The sequence below is a fragment of the Sapajus apella genome, unplaced genomic scaffold (genome assembly GCF_009761245.1).
Source record: "Sapajus apella isolate SASKATOON/1434 unplaced genomic scaffold, GSC_monkey_1.0 scaffold5, whole genome shotgun sequence".
Taxonomy (NCBI): domain Eukaryota; kingdom Metazoa; phylum Chordata; class Mammalia; order Primates; family Cebidae; genus Sapajus; species Sapajus apella.
The window spans coordinates 29,628,503-29,645,771 of NW_022436945.1; the positions used below are offsets into that span (position 1 = coordinate 29,628,503).

At 43.4% G+C, this 17,269-nt stretch overlaps 1 protein-coding gene across 1 annotated transcript in view; it reads left to right on the plus strand.

Moving 5' to 3' along the window:
- Nucleotides 1–5,320, plus strand: part of CHRNA9 (cholinergic receptor nicotinic alpha 9 subunit) — a 30,753-nt gene extending 25,433 nt beyond the window's left edge. Inside the window, exon 5 of the mRNA XM_032274327.1 lies at nt 5,231–5,320. Coding sequence (XP_032130218.1) covers nt 5,231–5,320 — 90 coding nt within the window. The remainder of the gene's footprint in view (nt 1–5,230) is intronic.
- Nucleotides 5,321–17,269: the final 11,949 nt, after the last annotated feature.

Below are 17,269 nucleotides of genomic sequence, written 5' to 3' on the forward strand. Positions count from 1 at the left end.
TGGTGGCGGGTACCTGTAATCCCAGCTACTCGGGAGGCTGAGACAGGAGAATCGCTTGAATCCAGGAGGCGGAGGTTGCAGTGAGCCGAGACTGTGCAACTGCACTGCACTCCAGCCTGGATGACAGAGACCCTGTCTCAAAAAAAAAAGAAAAAAGAAAAAAAAATTCTAGAAGCTGAAGTACATTCGTGACTTTCTTTTGTAGCTCATTAGCTAGAAATGAATCACATGCAAGAAAATCTTGGAATAGTTTTACCTTCCCAAAGATAATCAGTGTTATCTTTATTAGAAGGAAGGAGAGAGTAGATATTGAGTAGATAACAAGCAGTTCCTGCCTCGGTGATCCAGCCACACTACAGTAAGGGCAGGGTATGAAAGAATTACAATTACCCACCCTCCGCAATCACAGCAATAACAACTACTCATTTACGATTAATTTCCTTCAATCATATTTATGTGTCTAGTTTCTTTGCTATAATTATAGTCATTATCTATTTACGATTTTGTCCTGCTATTTATGTTTATTTATTTATTTATTTACTTTTTGAGACAGAGTCTTGCTCCATGGCCTAGGAGGGAGTTCAGTGGCTCAATCTTGGCTCACTGCAGATCCTCCTCTAGGTTCAAGCCATTCTCCTGCCTTGGCCTCCTGAGTAGCTAGGATTACAGGCCGTGTAACACCAGGCCTGGCTAATTTTTGTACTTTTAGTAGAGAGGGGGTTTCACCTTGTTGACCAGAGCTGGTCTCGAACTCCCACCCTCAAATGGTCCCCCGGCCTCGGCCTCCCAAAGTGCTGGGATTACAGGCCTGAGCCACCACGCCCAGCTAGTATTTACACATTTTTAAATTGCTACATATTCTTGAGAATGGCTCTCCCATAATTTACTAAATCATTCCCTTTTTATGAACATGTAATTTACTTTGATTTTTTTTTTTTTTTGAGACAGGTTCTCCCTCTGTTGTCCAGAATAGAGCGCGATGGTGTGATCAGAGCTCTGTGAAGCCTCAAACTCTTGGGCTCAAGTAATCTTCCCACCTCAACCTCTCTAATAGCTGAGACTACAGGAATGTACTGCCATGTTTGGCTAATTAAATATATCCATACATATATATATATATATATATATATATACATATTTTGTTTGAGAAGGAATCTTGTTCTGTCACCCAGGTTGGAGTGCAGAGGTGCAATCTCAGCTCACTGAAACCTCTGCCTCCAGAGTTCAAGCAATTCTCCAACCTCAGCCTCCTGAGTAGCTGGGATTACAGGCACCCACCACCATGCCCAGCTAATTTTTGTACTTTTACTAGATATAAGGTTTCACCATGTTGGCCAGGCTGATCTCAAACTCCTGACCTCCAGTGATCTGTTCACCTTGGGTTCCCAAGGCGCTGGGATTACAGGCATGAGCCACGATGCCTGGCCTAAAAAATGTTTTGTGTAGAGACAGGGTCTTGCTTTGTTGTTCAGGTTGGTCTTGAACTTATGGCTTTAAGCTAACCTACCGCCTCAGCCTCTGAAAGCAGTGGGATTTCAAGCATGAGGCACTGCACCTGGCATTCAATTTTATTTTTATTTTTGAGATGGGGTCTTGCTCTGTCATCCAGGTTGGAGTGCACTGACGCAATCATGGCTCACTGAAGCCTGGACTTCCTGGGCTCACGTCATCCTCCCATCTCAGCCTTCTGAGTAGCTGGGACTACATGCATGCACCACTGCCCCTGGCTAATTTTTTTCATTAAAAAAATATTTTTTTAATTTTTTATTTTTTAGAGATGGGGTTTCACTATGTTGCCCCGGCTGCAGTGGCTATTCACAGGCGTGATCCCACTACTGATCAGCACGGGAGTTTTGACCTGCTCCGTTTCCAACCTGGGCCGATTCGCCCCTCCTTAGGCAACCTGGTGGTTTCCCACTCCCGGGAGGTTACCACATTGACGCTGAACTTAGGGTGGACACCCAATCGGCATAGCGCACTACAGCCCAGAACTCCTGGGCTCAATCAATCCTCCCACCTCAGCCTCCCAAGTAGCTGGGACTATAGGCATGCACCACTACACCTGGCTTTTTAATTTTTTTATAGAGATAGGGTTTTACTATGTTGCTCAGGTTCGAGACCACCTCGAACTCCTAGGCTCAAGGAATCCTCCCATTCAGCCTCCCAAAGTGCTGGGATTACAGGTGTGAGCCACCTGCCCAGCCAGTATTCAATTTTTAAATAATTTTTTGTAGAGATAAGGCCTCACTTTGCTGCCGTGGCTGGCCTTGAACTCCTGGCCTCAAGTGATCCTCCCACCTCAGCCTCCCAAAGGCTCTGGAATTACCGGTATGAGTTCTTCAATTTGTATTGAACCTATGGTAGGCAGAATAATGGTCCCCCAATGATGTCCAAGCACTAATGTGAAGAACTGGCCAGTGTGCTAAGTATCTGGCAATGAGGAATTAAGGTTGCTAATCAACTCACTTTGAGGTAGGGAGATAATGATAAATTATCCAGATGGATAAGGATTCTTCTAAGTAGAAAAGGGAGGCAGAAAAGTGAGAACGAAAGAGATGGTATCATGAGAAGGACTCGGCCAATGTTGCTGACTTTGAAAAATGGAGGAAAAGAGCTATGAACCAACAGTGTGAGCAGCAGCTTCTAGACATCGGAAAAGTCAAAGAAACGGACTGTCCCCGAGAGCCTCTGGAAGGAAAGCAGCCCTGCTGAAATCTGAAGTGTAGCCCAGTGAGATCCATTCCAGACTTCTGACCCTCCCAAACTCTAAGATAATAAATGTGGTTTGTTTTAAGACACCAAATGCATGGTAATTTGTTACACAAGCAATAGAAAGCCAATTCAGGGAGATCTGTTGGGATTTTTCTTTTCTTTTTTTTTTTTTAACCAGTTTAGGGAAGTGACATTGAAGCCTTGACCCCAGATGGTGGGAATAAGAAAATGGAAAAGATGACAGATCACAAAATATTTATAACCTATAATAGACAGGCTGGTTGGACATGGGCTTAGGGAGAGGATGGAATTAAGAATAACACAGACAATTCAGGTGAAGAGTAAAAGAGAACCAGGTATTGGAGGAAATAATTCTTTGTAAGGCATCTTGAGTTGGAAATTCTCATAGGAAATCCCTGTGAAAATAGCTAGCAAATAGTCGACCATACATCTGAAACTGGAGAAAAGTGAAAGCTAAAATAATTGTAAAATGAAAAATATTTTTAAAAGTTATACTCAGGCTAATTGTTAAAGTATTTTTAAGTGATTTCAGTGGGTAAGACATGGTACTACAAACTGTGAGAAACTCAATTGAATAAAAACACACTCCTTGGCAGAGTTGTAGAAACTCACTATCAGCCTGCGTCATTATAGCTTTTATCTTGTTATACTGTCATTTCTTTATTTTCATGTCTATTTCTCCAAGTATATTCAGACCTTCTCCAGGCCTGGGGCCCAGAAGCTCTGTCATTATGCTCTCTGTCATTGTGCACAATAACAGGCCTAGTACACGATCATTAGCCAGTAAACAATTGTTGAATGAATGAGCGAGTGAAAGGAAGAGCTGTGAGAGAGTCCAACAAAACACTACAGAAATGCTGACCATGAAAATGCTCCTACATTATGCAACAGACTGCCGTCAAACTAACAGCAATTGAGTTGGCAACAGACTTCTCATCTGCAACAATAGAAGCCAAGAAACATGGAGTAATATCTTCAAAATGCCAAAGAAAACTGACTGTCAATATAAAATTTGAACACCCAGCTGAACTATACATAGTTGCAAAAAAGGTGGACGTACAAAAAATAACAATACTTACCTTGCCCCCACCCTTGACCCTTAATTTAAATAACTGTATAACTTCAACAAGAAGAAAAGTGAACTTGATGGAAAAAAGAAAAATACAGAAGCAACAATGAGAAGGACATCAATAAAATATAATTTGTGTAATTATTGCAATAGCATTATTAATAATAAAAAGACAAGTTTCATATAAGGTAGAACAAAAACTCTATCTAATTATATGGAAATTAAGAAGGGAAAGGTAAAATGGAACCTACACCATGCTAAGGTCTTTGTCTAGTTAACAAATTATTATTATTATTTTTTTTGACATAGTGTCTTTGCAGTGGGGTGATCTTGGCTCACTGCAACCTCTGCCTCCTGGGTTCAAGAAATTTTTGTGCCTCAACCTTCCAAGTAGCTGGGATTACAGGCGCATGTCACTATGCCTGGCTAATTTTTGTATTTTTCATAGAAAAGGTTTTTCGGCATGTTGGCCAGACTGGTCTCAAACTTCTGACCTCAAGTGATCCACCTGCCTCGGTCTCCCAAAGTGCTGGGATTACAGGCATGAGCCATCAGCCCAGCTACAAATTAATTTTAACATCAGTAAAATGTATTTTATTTGAATAGATGCAAAAATTTAAGGAACGGCATTAAATGTATGGAAATATTAGTTGTGTCTTCTAAACTGAAAAAGGAAACGAGAAAAGGTAAACTATTTCTGACACAAAAGAAAACAGAAAAGGGGAAAAATAGAAGGGATGCTTCATTCGACTGCTCTTAGCCCTGCTTTGGTACAGAGTTCCCTGGATAAGCAATGCAAGTAAAAATACAAACACAAAATACAAAATACTACACCCAAGCGGGAAGGTAAATGTGGTGTAGCTATTGAGACAATCGATTACTGTATACAAAAACAAGTTTCAGACAGATTAAAGACATAGATGTCAAAACGAAAACAAAAAAAGTCAGAAAATTAGACTTCTAAATAAAATTCTTCCCCTCCATGCCTTCTAAGAAGTGGTAGCTGCTATGGAAGAGGAATCAGGGCGCTCTGGAGAGGAGGCAAGAGACTGCTTTGGGTTGGGTGGGTAGCTTGCGGACAAAGTAGTGTTTCGGATAAGACGGAGCTGGCCGGGATTAGAGGTGGGGAAAGTGTCTGGGTGCAGGTCGGAGCTCAGGCTCTAGGGCAGAACGGGGCTCCTGACGCTGGAGAAAGGGAAAGGAGGCCCCTGAGGCAGAGCAGTGAAATCAAACCAGTGACTCCAGAGACGTAAGACAGGAGATTGGCAAGGTGAGCCGGGCTGGGCGGTGCAGAGTCTTGCAAAGTTTGAGAAAGCACCAGTACTTTGTTTGTTGTCAGACTGCCTCAGTGCACTGAGGTGTTCCGGGTTTGTTGAGGTCCTGACCTTTGTTCTTTTTCTTTAGCCTCTGTGTTTCCTTTTCCGTCAGCTCAAAGCTCAGACCAATGCTTTACCCACGCAGCCACGGGCAAACCTGGCGACGGGACTGTCCTGGATGAACTGGAAACACAAGTTCTAGAGCATCTGAAACAATCACGGTGAGGCCACTGGTCATGTCACCAACTCCAGAGAGCAAAGGACTCTCTGCCTATTTCTCCCTTCCTCTCAGATGACACCTTTTAAATAAGACCTGACTCTTAAAACTTCATGAGCTTATCAATATATCCAAGCCACTCCAACCCTTAAAAAATAAAACGCTGGGACAAAAACCTCTTTTGCCCTTGTGTATTTCTGTTTCTCTACTCTTCTCAGTCCAGGTTCCTTCCTGCATCATTCAGGGTTCCAGCAGAACACAGACGGTGTGTTCATCTGAAGATCATTTGAGGAAGGTGGAATAAAGGACTGTCTGCAAAGGTGTGGGCAGGTTTCAGAGAAACACCAGGGGCAGTAGAAAACCTAAGGCCTGGCCGGTCGCCGTGGCTCACGCCTATAATCCTAGCACTTTGGGAGGCCGAGGCAGGTGGATCACTTGAGGTTAGGAGTTCGAGACCAGCCTGACCAACATGGAGAAATCTCATCTCTACTAAAAATACAAAATTAGCTGAGCATGGTGGCGCACGCCTGTAATCCCAGCTACTTGGGAGGCTGAGGCAGGAGAATCGCTTGAACCCGGGAGGCGGAGGTTGCGGTGAGCCAAGATTGTACCATTGCACTCCAGCCTGGGCAACAAGAACAAAACTCCATCAGGCCTGAGAGGAGGTAGGAGGGAGTGGTTACCTGGACCCAGGAGGAGAGTCAGGACCTCTGGTTGAGCAAATGGAGCAGGCGCCTTAGGAAAGGAGTTGGGGGATATATATCCCATCTCACCCTCCTTCCCTCCAGCTTTCTCCCAGGGGTCACCCCCGTTGGCCAACGTCAACAGTCATGGGCATCTGTTGGTGCTGCCTATGTGCCCAGGACAGAGAGCAGAGTGGAAAAGCATTGAGTGTGAATCTGGAGGGACAAACGGAACACATCTGACACATTCCCTCATTCTTTGTCCTCATTCTGTGTTTAAAACCTGATTTATTTTCTCTCCCGTCAACTGGAACTGCTCTGACCAAGTTCACCATGGACTCGGTAATTGCAAATCCACTGGATACCTCTGAGGCCTCTCTGCTGCCTTCAGCACAGCTGACTGCTTTCTCCTTACTTAAACACTTCTGTCTTCCCTCCTTTTCCCCCCCCCCCCCCCCCCCCGCCCCTTTTTTTTTTTTTTTTTTTTTTTTTTGAGACTGAGTCTCACTCTATTCCCCAGGCGGGAGTGCAGTGACACGATCTTGGCTCACTGCAACCTCTACCTCCTGGGTTCAAGCGATTATCCTGACTCAGCCTCCTGAGTAGCTGGGATTACAGGTGCCTGCCACCACATCCCGCTAATTTTTGTATTTTTAGTAGAGATGGGGTTTCACCGTGTTGGCCAGGCTGGTCTCGAACTCCTGACCTCAGGTGATCCTCTCGCCTCTGCCTCCCAAAGTGCTGGAATTACAAGTGTGAGCCACTGCTCCCAGCCTGTGTTACTCCTTTCTGCTTCTTAAATGGTGCATTCTCAGAACACTTGGCTGACTCCAACTCCTCCTATTCTGGTCAATGTTGGTGTCCCTCCATGTTGCATCCTCAGGTCTCCTGATGATTATGTATGTCCTGAAGGTTCTCAAAACCATTTGTCCTGCCAAGCACAGTGGCTCACTCCTGTAGTCCTAGCACTTTGGGAGGCTGAGGCAGGTGGATTGCCTGCAGTCAGGAATTTGAGACCAGTCTAGTCAACATGATGAAACCTTGTCTCTACTAAAAATACAAAAAAATTAGCTGGGCATGGTGTTGTGTGCCTATAATCCCAGATACTCAGGAGGCTGAGGCAGGGGAATTGCTTGAACCAGGGAGGTGGAGGTTGCAGTGAGCCGAGATCGTGCCACTGCACTCTGGCCTGCGCGACAGAGCGAGACTCTGTCTCAAAACAAAAAAACAACAAAAAACAACATTTGTCCAATCTCGAGCTCCCCTTAGCTCCAACCCCAATAGTATCTTTATGTCCACTGAGTATCTCCACTTGAATATCTCACAGCCCTTCAAACTCAACACATCCCAAACTAAGTTTATTATCTATATTGCCACCCAGGTCTCCTCTTCCCCTGTTTCCTGTGTCACTTAGCTGTATTACTGTCACCTCCATCAACCAGGCTAGAAATCGGGCAGTCTTGCTGGATTATTATTTAACCTAATATCAAATCTTTTACTGATCCTGACAATTCTACAATAGGATGTTTTCAAATCTGTCTGCTTCTCTCTGTCCCTGACAACGACCTTATTCTAGATCTTTACCCCTTTGCCTGGCCTGTCGCTACGCCAGCCTGACTGGGCCTCCGGTTGCTTCTCCCATGACTCCATCCTCATCACCGCTGCCAAACTGATCTGTGACTCTTTTGCCTGAAACTTTTAAATGGCTAACTAAATACCTGCAGGATAAAATCCAACTTCCTTAATATGATAGCAGAGATTAAAAATGTGTGTGTGTGTGTGTGTGTGTGCCCCCACGTGTATGTGTATGTATGTGTGTTCTTTTCTGCTGTTCTAGGATGCCTCTGTGTATTTCACTCTGTTCACCCCAGGAGTGTAAATCACGTTCTTGACTTAGAGAGTAATCACCCTTCAACTTCTTTCAAGCGAAGTAATCAGACCTCTTCTGTTGCAAGGGTCTGAGACACCCTGAGAGCAATCAGGCTCTTCAACATGGAAGTGGTTATGGAAATAAGAACTTTGGTGTTTAGGTTTAAAAAGGAGGAGCAAAGCTGACTTTCCTCCCTGGGCATGTGATTCCACTCCTGCTGAGCTAGACCTGGACCATCACCTGAGGCCCTTAGCCTTGAGGTTTATGTGGAAAGATGAATCCCAAATGCCAAGAACCAAGAAAAATATGCAAAAGAAGGCTGTGAGGGATTCTTGCTTGAGAGGAAACTGGAGGTCATGGTAAGCAAATCAAATTGGGAGTAGGCTAGGAATAGACTCACCATCACCATCAAAGAAAGAAAGAAAGAAAGAAAAAAGAAAAAAAAAACAGTGGAAATGAATAGAGAAAATAGAGAATCTAGAAATGAGTCACAGTAATCACAGTGCATGTGAGAATTTAGTATATAGCCACGGGAGTAGCTCAAATCAGTGAGGAAAGGAAATCTATTAAAAAATAAAATAATTTCAGCCCCTGTTTTTTGTTAGATGTAAAAATTAATACAAGATAGATCTCAACTGAAATGTAAAAAAAATAAAAATATATAAATCCTTTGAGAAAATCTAGGAGACTACACGTAATAGGCAGAGGAGATTCTCTTATCAAATACTAGAAATCAGAAGCTATTTAAAAAAAGAGATAGACATATTTGACTACATACAACCCCAAAATGTCATGTGACAAAAAATAGAACAAAAATAGTCAGCTGGGCATGGTGGCTCACACCTGTAATCTCAGTAATTTGGGAGGCTGAGGTAGGAGGATCATTTGAGGCCAGGAGTGTGAGACCAGCCTGGCCAACATGGTGAGGCCCTGTCTCTTAAAAAAGTCAATGAAAACGTAAAATGAAAATTGATAGACCTAAATATACTATGAATACTGCTAATATTCAAAACACTCTTACAAACTGATCCAAAACAGTAAACAACCCCATCAAGAATAATTAGCAAGCAGCATAAAAAGGTAGTTCACAATGAGGCTGAGGTTCATGCCTATAATCCCGGCACTTCAGACGGCCAAGGTGGAAGAATCACTTGAGACCAGTAGTTCAAGACCAGCCTGGGCAACATAGCAAGACATCATCCCTACAAAAAATTTTTTTAAAGTTAGCTGGGCATGGTGGCACATGGCTGTAGTTCCAATCACTTGAGCCCAGGAGTTCAAGATTACAGTGAGCCATGATGGCACTACTGCCCTCCAGCTTGGGTGACAGAGTGAGATCCTATTTCTAAAAAAAAAAAAAATAAAAGAAAGAAAAATTAAAAATTGTAAAAATTCATCTTTTGACCAGGAACGTTGGCACATGCTTATAATCCGAGCACTTTGGGAGGCCAAGGCGGCTGGATCACCTGAGGTCAGCATTTCAAGATCAGCCTGACCAACATGGCAAAACCCCGTCTCTACTAAAAATACAAAACTTAGCTGGGCGTGGTGGCACATGCCTGTAGTCCCAGCTACTCGGGAGGCTGAGGCAGGAGAATCTCTAGAACCTGGGAGGCGGAGGTTGTAGTGAGCAGAGACTGGGTTATTGCACTTCAGCCTGGGTGACAGCGAGATTCCCTTAAATTTTTTTTTTTCTTTTTTCGCAAAGCTTTTCCTGTCTATTTCCAGTGTGTTAGTTACCCCCTCTTTTGCGTTGTCTCTATCGTGTGGACAGAGTTCTAGATTCACACTTATGACACACTAAAAATCTGTAATTTGAAAATGCCCACAGCTGTGTCTTCTAGATGATGGCCACTGTGATGACAGGAATTGTGTCTTATTTATCTTCACATTCCATCGTCACGGTGGACACTGGCCGAGGGCCTAACCAGTGCCACAAACAAGGTGGCTTAAAACAGCTGAAACATTTGACCTCATGGCTCGAGAGGCTAGAAATCCAAAATGAAATTGTTGGCAGCATTGTGTTCCCTCTGAAGGTTCTAGGGGAGAATCCCTCCTTGCCTTTTCCAGCTTCTGGGGGGACGCCTGAAATCCTTGGCGTTCCTCCACAGTCTAATCTCTGCCTCTGTCTCCACATGGGGTTTCGCTGTGTGTGTGTATCTCTCTCTGTGTTCAAATTTCTGTCTTCTCATAAGCCTGTCTATTCCTACCAGCCAAGGTTGACTAAGCCTCATTGCCTGCAGTTTGGTTAATGAAAATGATGGCCATGTGGAATATTACTTTTTGAACCACTTCTCCGGTCTGCTTGTCCCCTAGACCTAATGCCCCTTCCCTGATTTGAGAATGTGTTCTAATCCTCAATAATTCTAATTAGGATTGAATAAGGCCTGCCCTAATAGAGCATGATCTCATTTTAACTTGAATATACCTGCAAAGACCTTTTTTTGTAAGTAAGATAACATTCACGGGAGTCAGGGGTTAGGGCCTCAACATATATTTTTGGGGGGACACAATTCAACCTAAAACAGGCATGCAGTAGATACCTGATGAAATAATTTTTTGATTTAACTGAATTCATAGAATCTTCATACTAAAAGAAAAATTTAAGGCTGGGCACAGTGGTTCATGCCTGTAATCCCAGCACTTTGGGAGGCTGAGGCGGGTGGATGGCTTGAGCACAGGGGTGTGAGACCAGCCTAGGCAACATGGCAAAACCCTGTCTCTACAAAAAATACAAAAATCAGCGGGGTGTGGTGGCACATGCCTGTAGTCCCAGCCACTTGGGACTTTGAGGTGGGAGGATCCTCTGAGTCTGGGGAGACTGAGGCTGCAATGAATCATGATTGTGCCACTGCACTCCCGCCTGAGTGACAGAGGTAGACCCTGTCTTAAAAGAAAAAGAAAAAAGAAAAAAATTATAGAACTTTTAACAAGCTATAAAATGTTAGTTATCTAAGAGAAAGTATACTAAAAGCAAAATGTACACCGATATGTAGCAAACAATTCATGTCAATTGCAGACAGTGAATAATAAAAAAAATAAGCAAATATGGGGGTTACGAGAGATGTAATAGAAAATCTCACTCCTTTTTATGTTTCCTTATCCAGGTTATGGAAACCCAAATATAATAAAATTTCTGCTTTACACAGTTTGTACCTTAATTGCATTTAGAAATAAATTATTCACACAGGTTGAAAGTGCAAAGATTAGGATTATTCAGGACTAGAACACACATTCTCAAATCAGGAAAGGGTCACTATGTTTAGGGGACCCAGCAGACCAGAGAAGTTACTTTGGTTCAAAAAATAAATTCTATGTAGTTATTGTTTTCATTAACCAAACTGCAGGAAATGAAGCTGAGTCAATCTTGAATGGTAGGAATATATAGACTTTAATATGAGAAAACTGAAGGGGCTTGAGTTTTTTCAAAAAATGAGAAACTCGTGGCTGAGCGTGGTAGCTCAGGCCTGTAATCCTAGCACTTTGGGAGGCCGAGGTGGGCAGATCACGAGATTAGGAGTTTGAGACCAGCCTGCCCAACATGGTGAAACCCCGTCTCTACTAAAGACACAAAAAATTAGCCGGGCATGGTGGCAGGTACCTGTAATCCCAGCTACTCAGAAGGCTGAGGCAGGAGCATCACTTGAATCCGGGAGGTGGAGGTTGCAGTGAGCTGAGATTGTGCCACTACACTCTAGCCTGGGCAACAGAGTGAGACTCGATCTCTAAAAAAAAAAACAAAAAAAAAAAAAAAAAGAGAGAGAGAGAGAGAAACTCTAGTCAAGAAGAAGAGACAATGGTGCAGTTCAGAAGTGTGAACTACAAAACAATTCAATATTTTCACAGAAAGAATGAAAGCCTGATTCTTCTTTGGGTATGGAAAAACAGCATTTTCACAAATACTGGCTCAGGGCTGGGAGGCTCCCCTTTCTGGCCACAAACCACAGAAGGGTTTTCTTCACTCTGTCCCTGGCCCGAAGACTGTGGTTAGAGCCTTCTGGGTTTAGTCATTTACAGAGTAGTGACTCTACTTGCAGGCCCCAAGGTTCAAAGGTTGATATATAAACCCAAAGTGAGTAAATGGCCTTGTTTTCTGATCTTGGAGATTTGAAGCAGGGCTCTCTATTCCTACTCCTGACAGTCTTGGGCCAGGGTGAAATGAATTCCAGACCAAAGTTGATGCTATCATCCTTGTTTTGTTAATTAATTCAATTAAGTGGTACATGGCTGGTAATAATTGGACAGTTGCAAAGGCTCAGATACAGCCCACAGGTGTCCCTATAACCCAGAAAATCTCTCCCTACAGAAAGGGATTTATCTTGTTCTGTGCCAGCTATATTGGATTCTGAATGGGTGGTTTTGCAGGAAGTAATTTAAGCTGTAAGACTATCTGAGCCTTCATAGGTAATATAGCTGTAGAACATATAGCATTGAGATTCTCACATTAGATAACTGGGCCAAGGTCCAGAGGCCAGCTCATAGGAGAGAGATGGTTGACATCCAGGTGTTCTTTGTCCCCGGGAATGGACTCTGAGATTCCAATTCTGGCCTCATCTTGAGCAACTGCTATAGGGTCAAAGCTACAGGAGTTTTTTTCTTTTCATAGGAACCAGTTCTAATATTTGTTTCAATCCTTTCTAGGAGAGTTAGTTGTAACTTACGGTATCCTGAAAAAAAGTTCTGGAAAAGGAACAAGTGCCATAAAAAAGAAAAGAAAAGAAAAAAAAAAAGATCGGCAATAAGAAAGCCTTAAGAAGTAGAATAACTTTGTTACTTTTATCAGGGAGCAAAATCTTCCCCAAAGGCCCCAGCAGTATTCCTCTACATCTCATTGGCCAGAGTTTGGTCACATGTGCACTCCTTGACCAATCACTGACAAAGGTGGACTTTTCTTGAGAACAATCGAATTGATTCCCTGGAGCTGGGGAAGGGTTCCGCTTTCCCTTATCACATTGCTGCACGCCCAATACCCACAGCGGGGCTCTGTAGGCAAGGAAGATTTTGGTTGGGTAGCAGCAGAATGAACTGCAACAACACTGAAAAAAAACAAAAAAATAACCCCGGAAAATAGGGCACCATTTAATTCAGATATCCGTATCCGACTCTTTATGTAACAGGAAAATACAAATTTGTCCCTATCTTGCCAAAGTAGACATCAACCTTGAATGGGGAACAAAAGCTCTTCTCTAGGGCCAGGTATGCTGCAAGTAGCACTATTATAGGCCCTATCATCGAGTCTCAGATCAAGCAGCCGACAGTAAGTAAGGTTGGTTCCCAGAGCTGGCTGAAAGTCTCCAACTTAAATCTTTTTACTAGTTTTTCTCGGAACTTGTCTGGTTTGATAAATTGTAAAACAGCACAGAAGGCAGAAAAGGAACTTTAGAAATCAAGGAGGTGTTGGCCGGTGCGGTGGCTCACGCCTGTAATCCCAGCATTTTGGGAAGCTGAGGTGGGTGGATTGCTTGAGGCCAGGAGTTTGAGACCAACCTGGCCAATATGGCGAAACCCCGTCTTTACAAAAAATAAAAAATTAGCTGGACGTGGTGGCGGGCGCCTGTAATCCCAGCTTCATGGGAGCTGAGGCAGGAGAATTGCTTGAACCCAGGGAGGCGGACCTTACAATGAGCCGAGATAGCACCCCTGCACTGGAGCCTGGGAAGCAGAGAGACAATATGTCTCAAAAAAACAAAAACAAAAACAAAAAAACCCAGAAGTCAAGGAGATATTATGCCAACATCAAAACCAGAAAGGACAAAGCAAATTTAATAAATGTTGAACAAGACTTTGAAACTTCTCCAGGCACAATGGCTCATGCCTGTAATCCCAGCACTTTAGGAGACCGAGGCAGGCAGATTGCCTGAGCTCATGAGTTTGAGACCAGCCTGGGCAACATACGGTGAAAGCCCATCTCTACTAAAATACAAAAAATTAGCTGGGCATGTAGTCCCAGCTACTTGGGAGGCTGAGGCAGGAGAATTGCTTGAACCCGGGAGGTGGAGTTTGCAGTGAGCTGAGATTGTACCACTGCACTCCAGCCTGGGCAACAGTATGAGATTCCGTCTCAAAAAAAAGAAACTTAATGACTGTGAATGGCCAAATGCTACTCAATTATGAGTGACAGAAATAAAGCAAAAGACACTCCTACAGAGGTTAAAAAGCTAGGCTATGTTAAGTGCTGGTGATTAGTTCTATTCTTTATGTAACTGACACGGTCTCACTCTGTTGCCCAGACTGGCCTCAAACTCCTGGCTCAAGCGTTCTTCCCCTGCTCAGCTTCCCAAGTAGCTGGGACTACAAGGATGTGCCACTGCTCCCAGCTAATTCTGTTTTTGAACATAAATATATATGTGTGAGATGTATAATTTTGTTAACAAATTCAATTTCTCTTTTCTCCACTAAAAATAAACAACAAATATTTACTGAACATTGCTTTAAAGAGGTACCCCATGACTACCCTGCCCAGGGCACTGAGTCTAGTTCTATCAGTGTGGCAGTGGGGTGCAAGAGACAGGGGCTTTGGCATTCAGGAAGCTGGCCTGGAACACAGGCTGTGAACTTGAATGGGTCCTCAGTCTTGTTGATTCTCAAATCCTCAGTTGCAAAATGGAAGAAACCTCTCTTGGAGTCCTGTTCTTGATTTGGAGTAGGTCCTCAAGACATGGTAGTTAGCTTTACGTTTGTTAGAAGCACTGGTTTTTAAATGTGTGGTCCCGGGACCAGCAGCATCAGCATAGCTAGGAGCTTGTTAGACCTGGACATTCTGGGGTTCCACCCCAGACCGCTGAATCAGAGACTCTGGAGAGGAGAGTTTTCACAGGCCCTTCTGGGATGCCAACGTGTTTCTTACTCAGGTTTGAGAATCACTGGTGAGGAACATGGGCAATAGACCAAACTGCCAAGGGTTAAAATCATCTTGCCTTCCCACTCTGTGTGAATTTGAGCAAGTTATCCAACTTCCCCGTGCCTCAAGTTCCCCATCTGCCCAATGAGGATAATAGTTATATCTAACTCATAGGGCTGCTAAGGAGGATTGAGTGAGATAATACACATAATGTACTTTAAATGGGACTGGCTGGGTGCGATGGCTCACGCCTGTAATCCCAGCACTTTGGGAGGCTGAGGCAGGCGGATCACGAGGTCAATAGATCGAGACCATCCTGGCCAACATGGTGAAACCCCATCTCTACTAAAAATACAAAAATTAGCCGGTGTTGTGGCACGCAGCTGTAGTCCCTGCTACTTGTGAGGCTGAGGCAGGAGAATCACTTGAACCTGGGAGACGGAAGTTGCCGTGAGCCAAGATTGTGCCACTGCACTCCAGCTTGGTGACAGAGCAAGACTCCACCTCAAAAAGAAAAAACACAAGCGAGAGAGGGACCTAGCCCACAGAAGGTGTTTAATAGATGACAGCTGGTATAATTAATCACTGGTAGTTTCATTGCAGTTCCTGTTCTGCTATAAACATTTCCTGGGCAAGGGCTAGTGGGGTGAGGTGGCGCACACTGGAACGATGTTTTGACATCCCTAAACCTCCCTCCTGTTCTCTAGCTTTTGCTCCACTCCCACCCAGACTGGTTTGAGGAAACTGGGGATGGTTGGATGTGAAAAAATAAGTCTTTGCCAAGAAATTGCTAAGTCTTATCATGTTGAGACATTCAGTGAGTGGCTTAGATCACATCAGGACTGTTTATTGTTGTACATCATGGGATTTAACAAGGCTGAACTGGTTCTCATTAGTTTAATCTTATTTTTAAATGCTAATTGTTTTTTTAAATTTAAGCAGTAATTCATTGAAAGAACAAATATTGCATAATTCCCCTTATGAGTGGTACCTAGAGTAAACTTCATAGAGACAGAAAAAATGGTTGTTCCCGGGGCTTTGGGGAAAGGAGGATGGGGAGATATTGCTTAATGGGTGCAGAGTTTCAGCTTGAGAAGTTGAAAACAGTTCTGGAGATGGATGGTGGTGACAGTGGCATTACCATGTGATTTTACTTAGTGCTACTGAATTGTACACTTAAAAATGGTTAAAATGGGTTGGGCATGGTGGCACACACCTGTAATCCCAGCACTTTGGGAGGCATAGGCCAGTGGATCTCTTGAGGTCAGCAGATTGAGACCAGCTTGGCCAACATGATGAAACCCTGTCTCTACCAAAAATACAAAAATTAGCCAGCTGTGGTGGCATGTGCTTGTAATCCCAGCTACTTGGGAGGCTGAGGCAGGAGAATTGCTTAAACTCAGGAGACGGAGCTTGTAGTGAGCCGAGATTGCACCACTGCAATCCAGCCTGGGCAACAGAGCAAGATTCCATTTCAAAAAAAAAAATGGATAAAACGGTAAATTTTATGCAATGTGTATTTTACCACAATAAAAAATGAAAAGAGAAGTAGTTAATAGAAAGATAATACATGGATTTGGAAGCATAGAATATGTAGAAAATCCTTAGTCTCATAATTCTGGGGTGCAGACAGTATTCTACTCCTTGACCCGGATGGCAGTTACATAGGTGTTGATTTTGTAATATTCCATTAGGTTCTTCATTTATGCAATTTTATTGTTATATTTCACAATAAGAAGCTGGAATTCTGTTTGGGAATGATAAACACTTAAAAATAATCAGTCATGTGCCTATAAATCTATCCAGAGAGAATCACTATCAGCGATTTTGGGTATTTTCTTTCTTTTTTCCTCTGCATATCTCTGTGTATTTGTTATTCATTCATTTATTCAATTGATATTTACAGAGCACTATTTTGGGTTCTGGGCGATGTTAGCTCTCTATTGCTGAGTAACAAATTACCCTAAAACTTAGCAGCTTAGATCAACAAACATTTATCATCTTACAATTTCTGTGGGTCAGGCACAGCTTGCTGGGATGCTTCTGATTTTAGAGCTCTCAGGAAGCTGTAGCCGCCATGGGTCATGGTCTAATTTGGAGACTCAGGAGGAGCTACCTCCAAGCTCACTCACCTCATGCTTGTTGGACTGGGACCTCAGTTCCTTGCTATCTGCTGGGTGGAGGCTTTCTTCAGCTCCTTGTTACCTAGAAGTCTTCACAGGGTTACTGGTCTCCTCGCTTCTGCTGCTTCAAACCTAGAATTGATTCTGAACCCAGAGATGCTATTAAATGTAAACCAGATGTTAGAGACCAAAGTGTGATCCCTACCCCAAATTCATATGTTGAAGCCCTAAATTCCAGTACCTCAGAATGTGACTGTAGTTGGAGATAAGACCTTTAAAGAGGTGATTAAGATTAAATGAAGGCCTGGCTCCGGCTTATGCTTATAATCCCAGCACTTTTGGGAGGCTGAGGCAGGCGAATCACTTGAGGTCAGGAGTTTGAGACCAGACTGACCAACATGGCGAAACCCTGTCTCT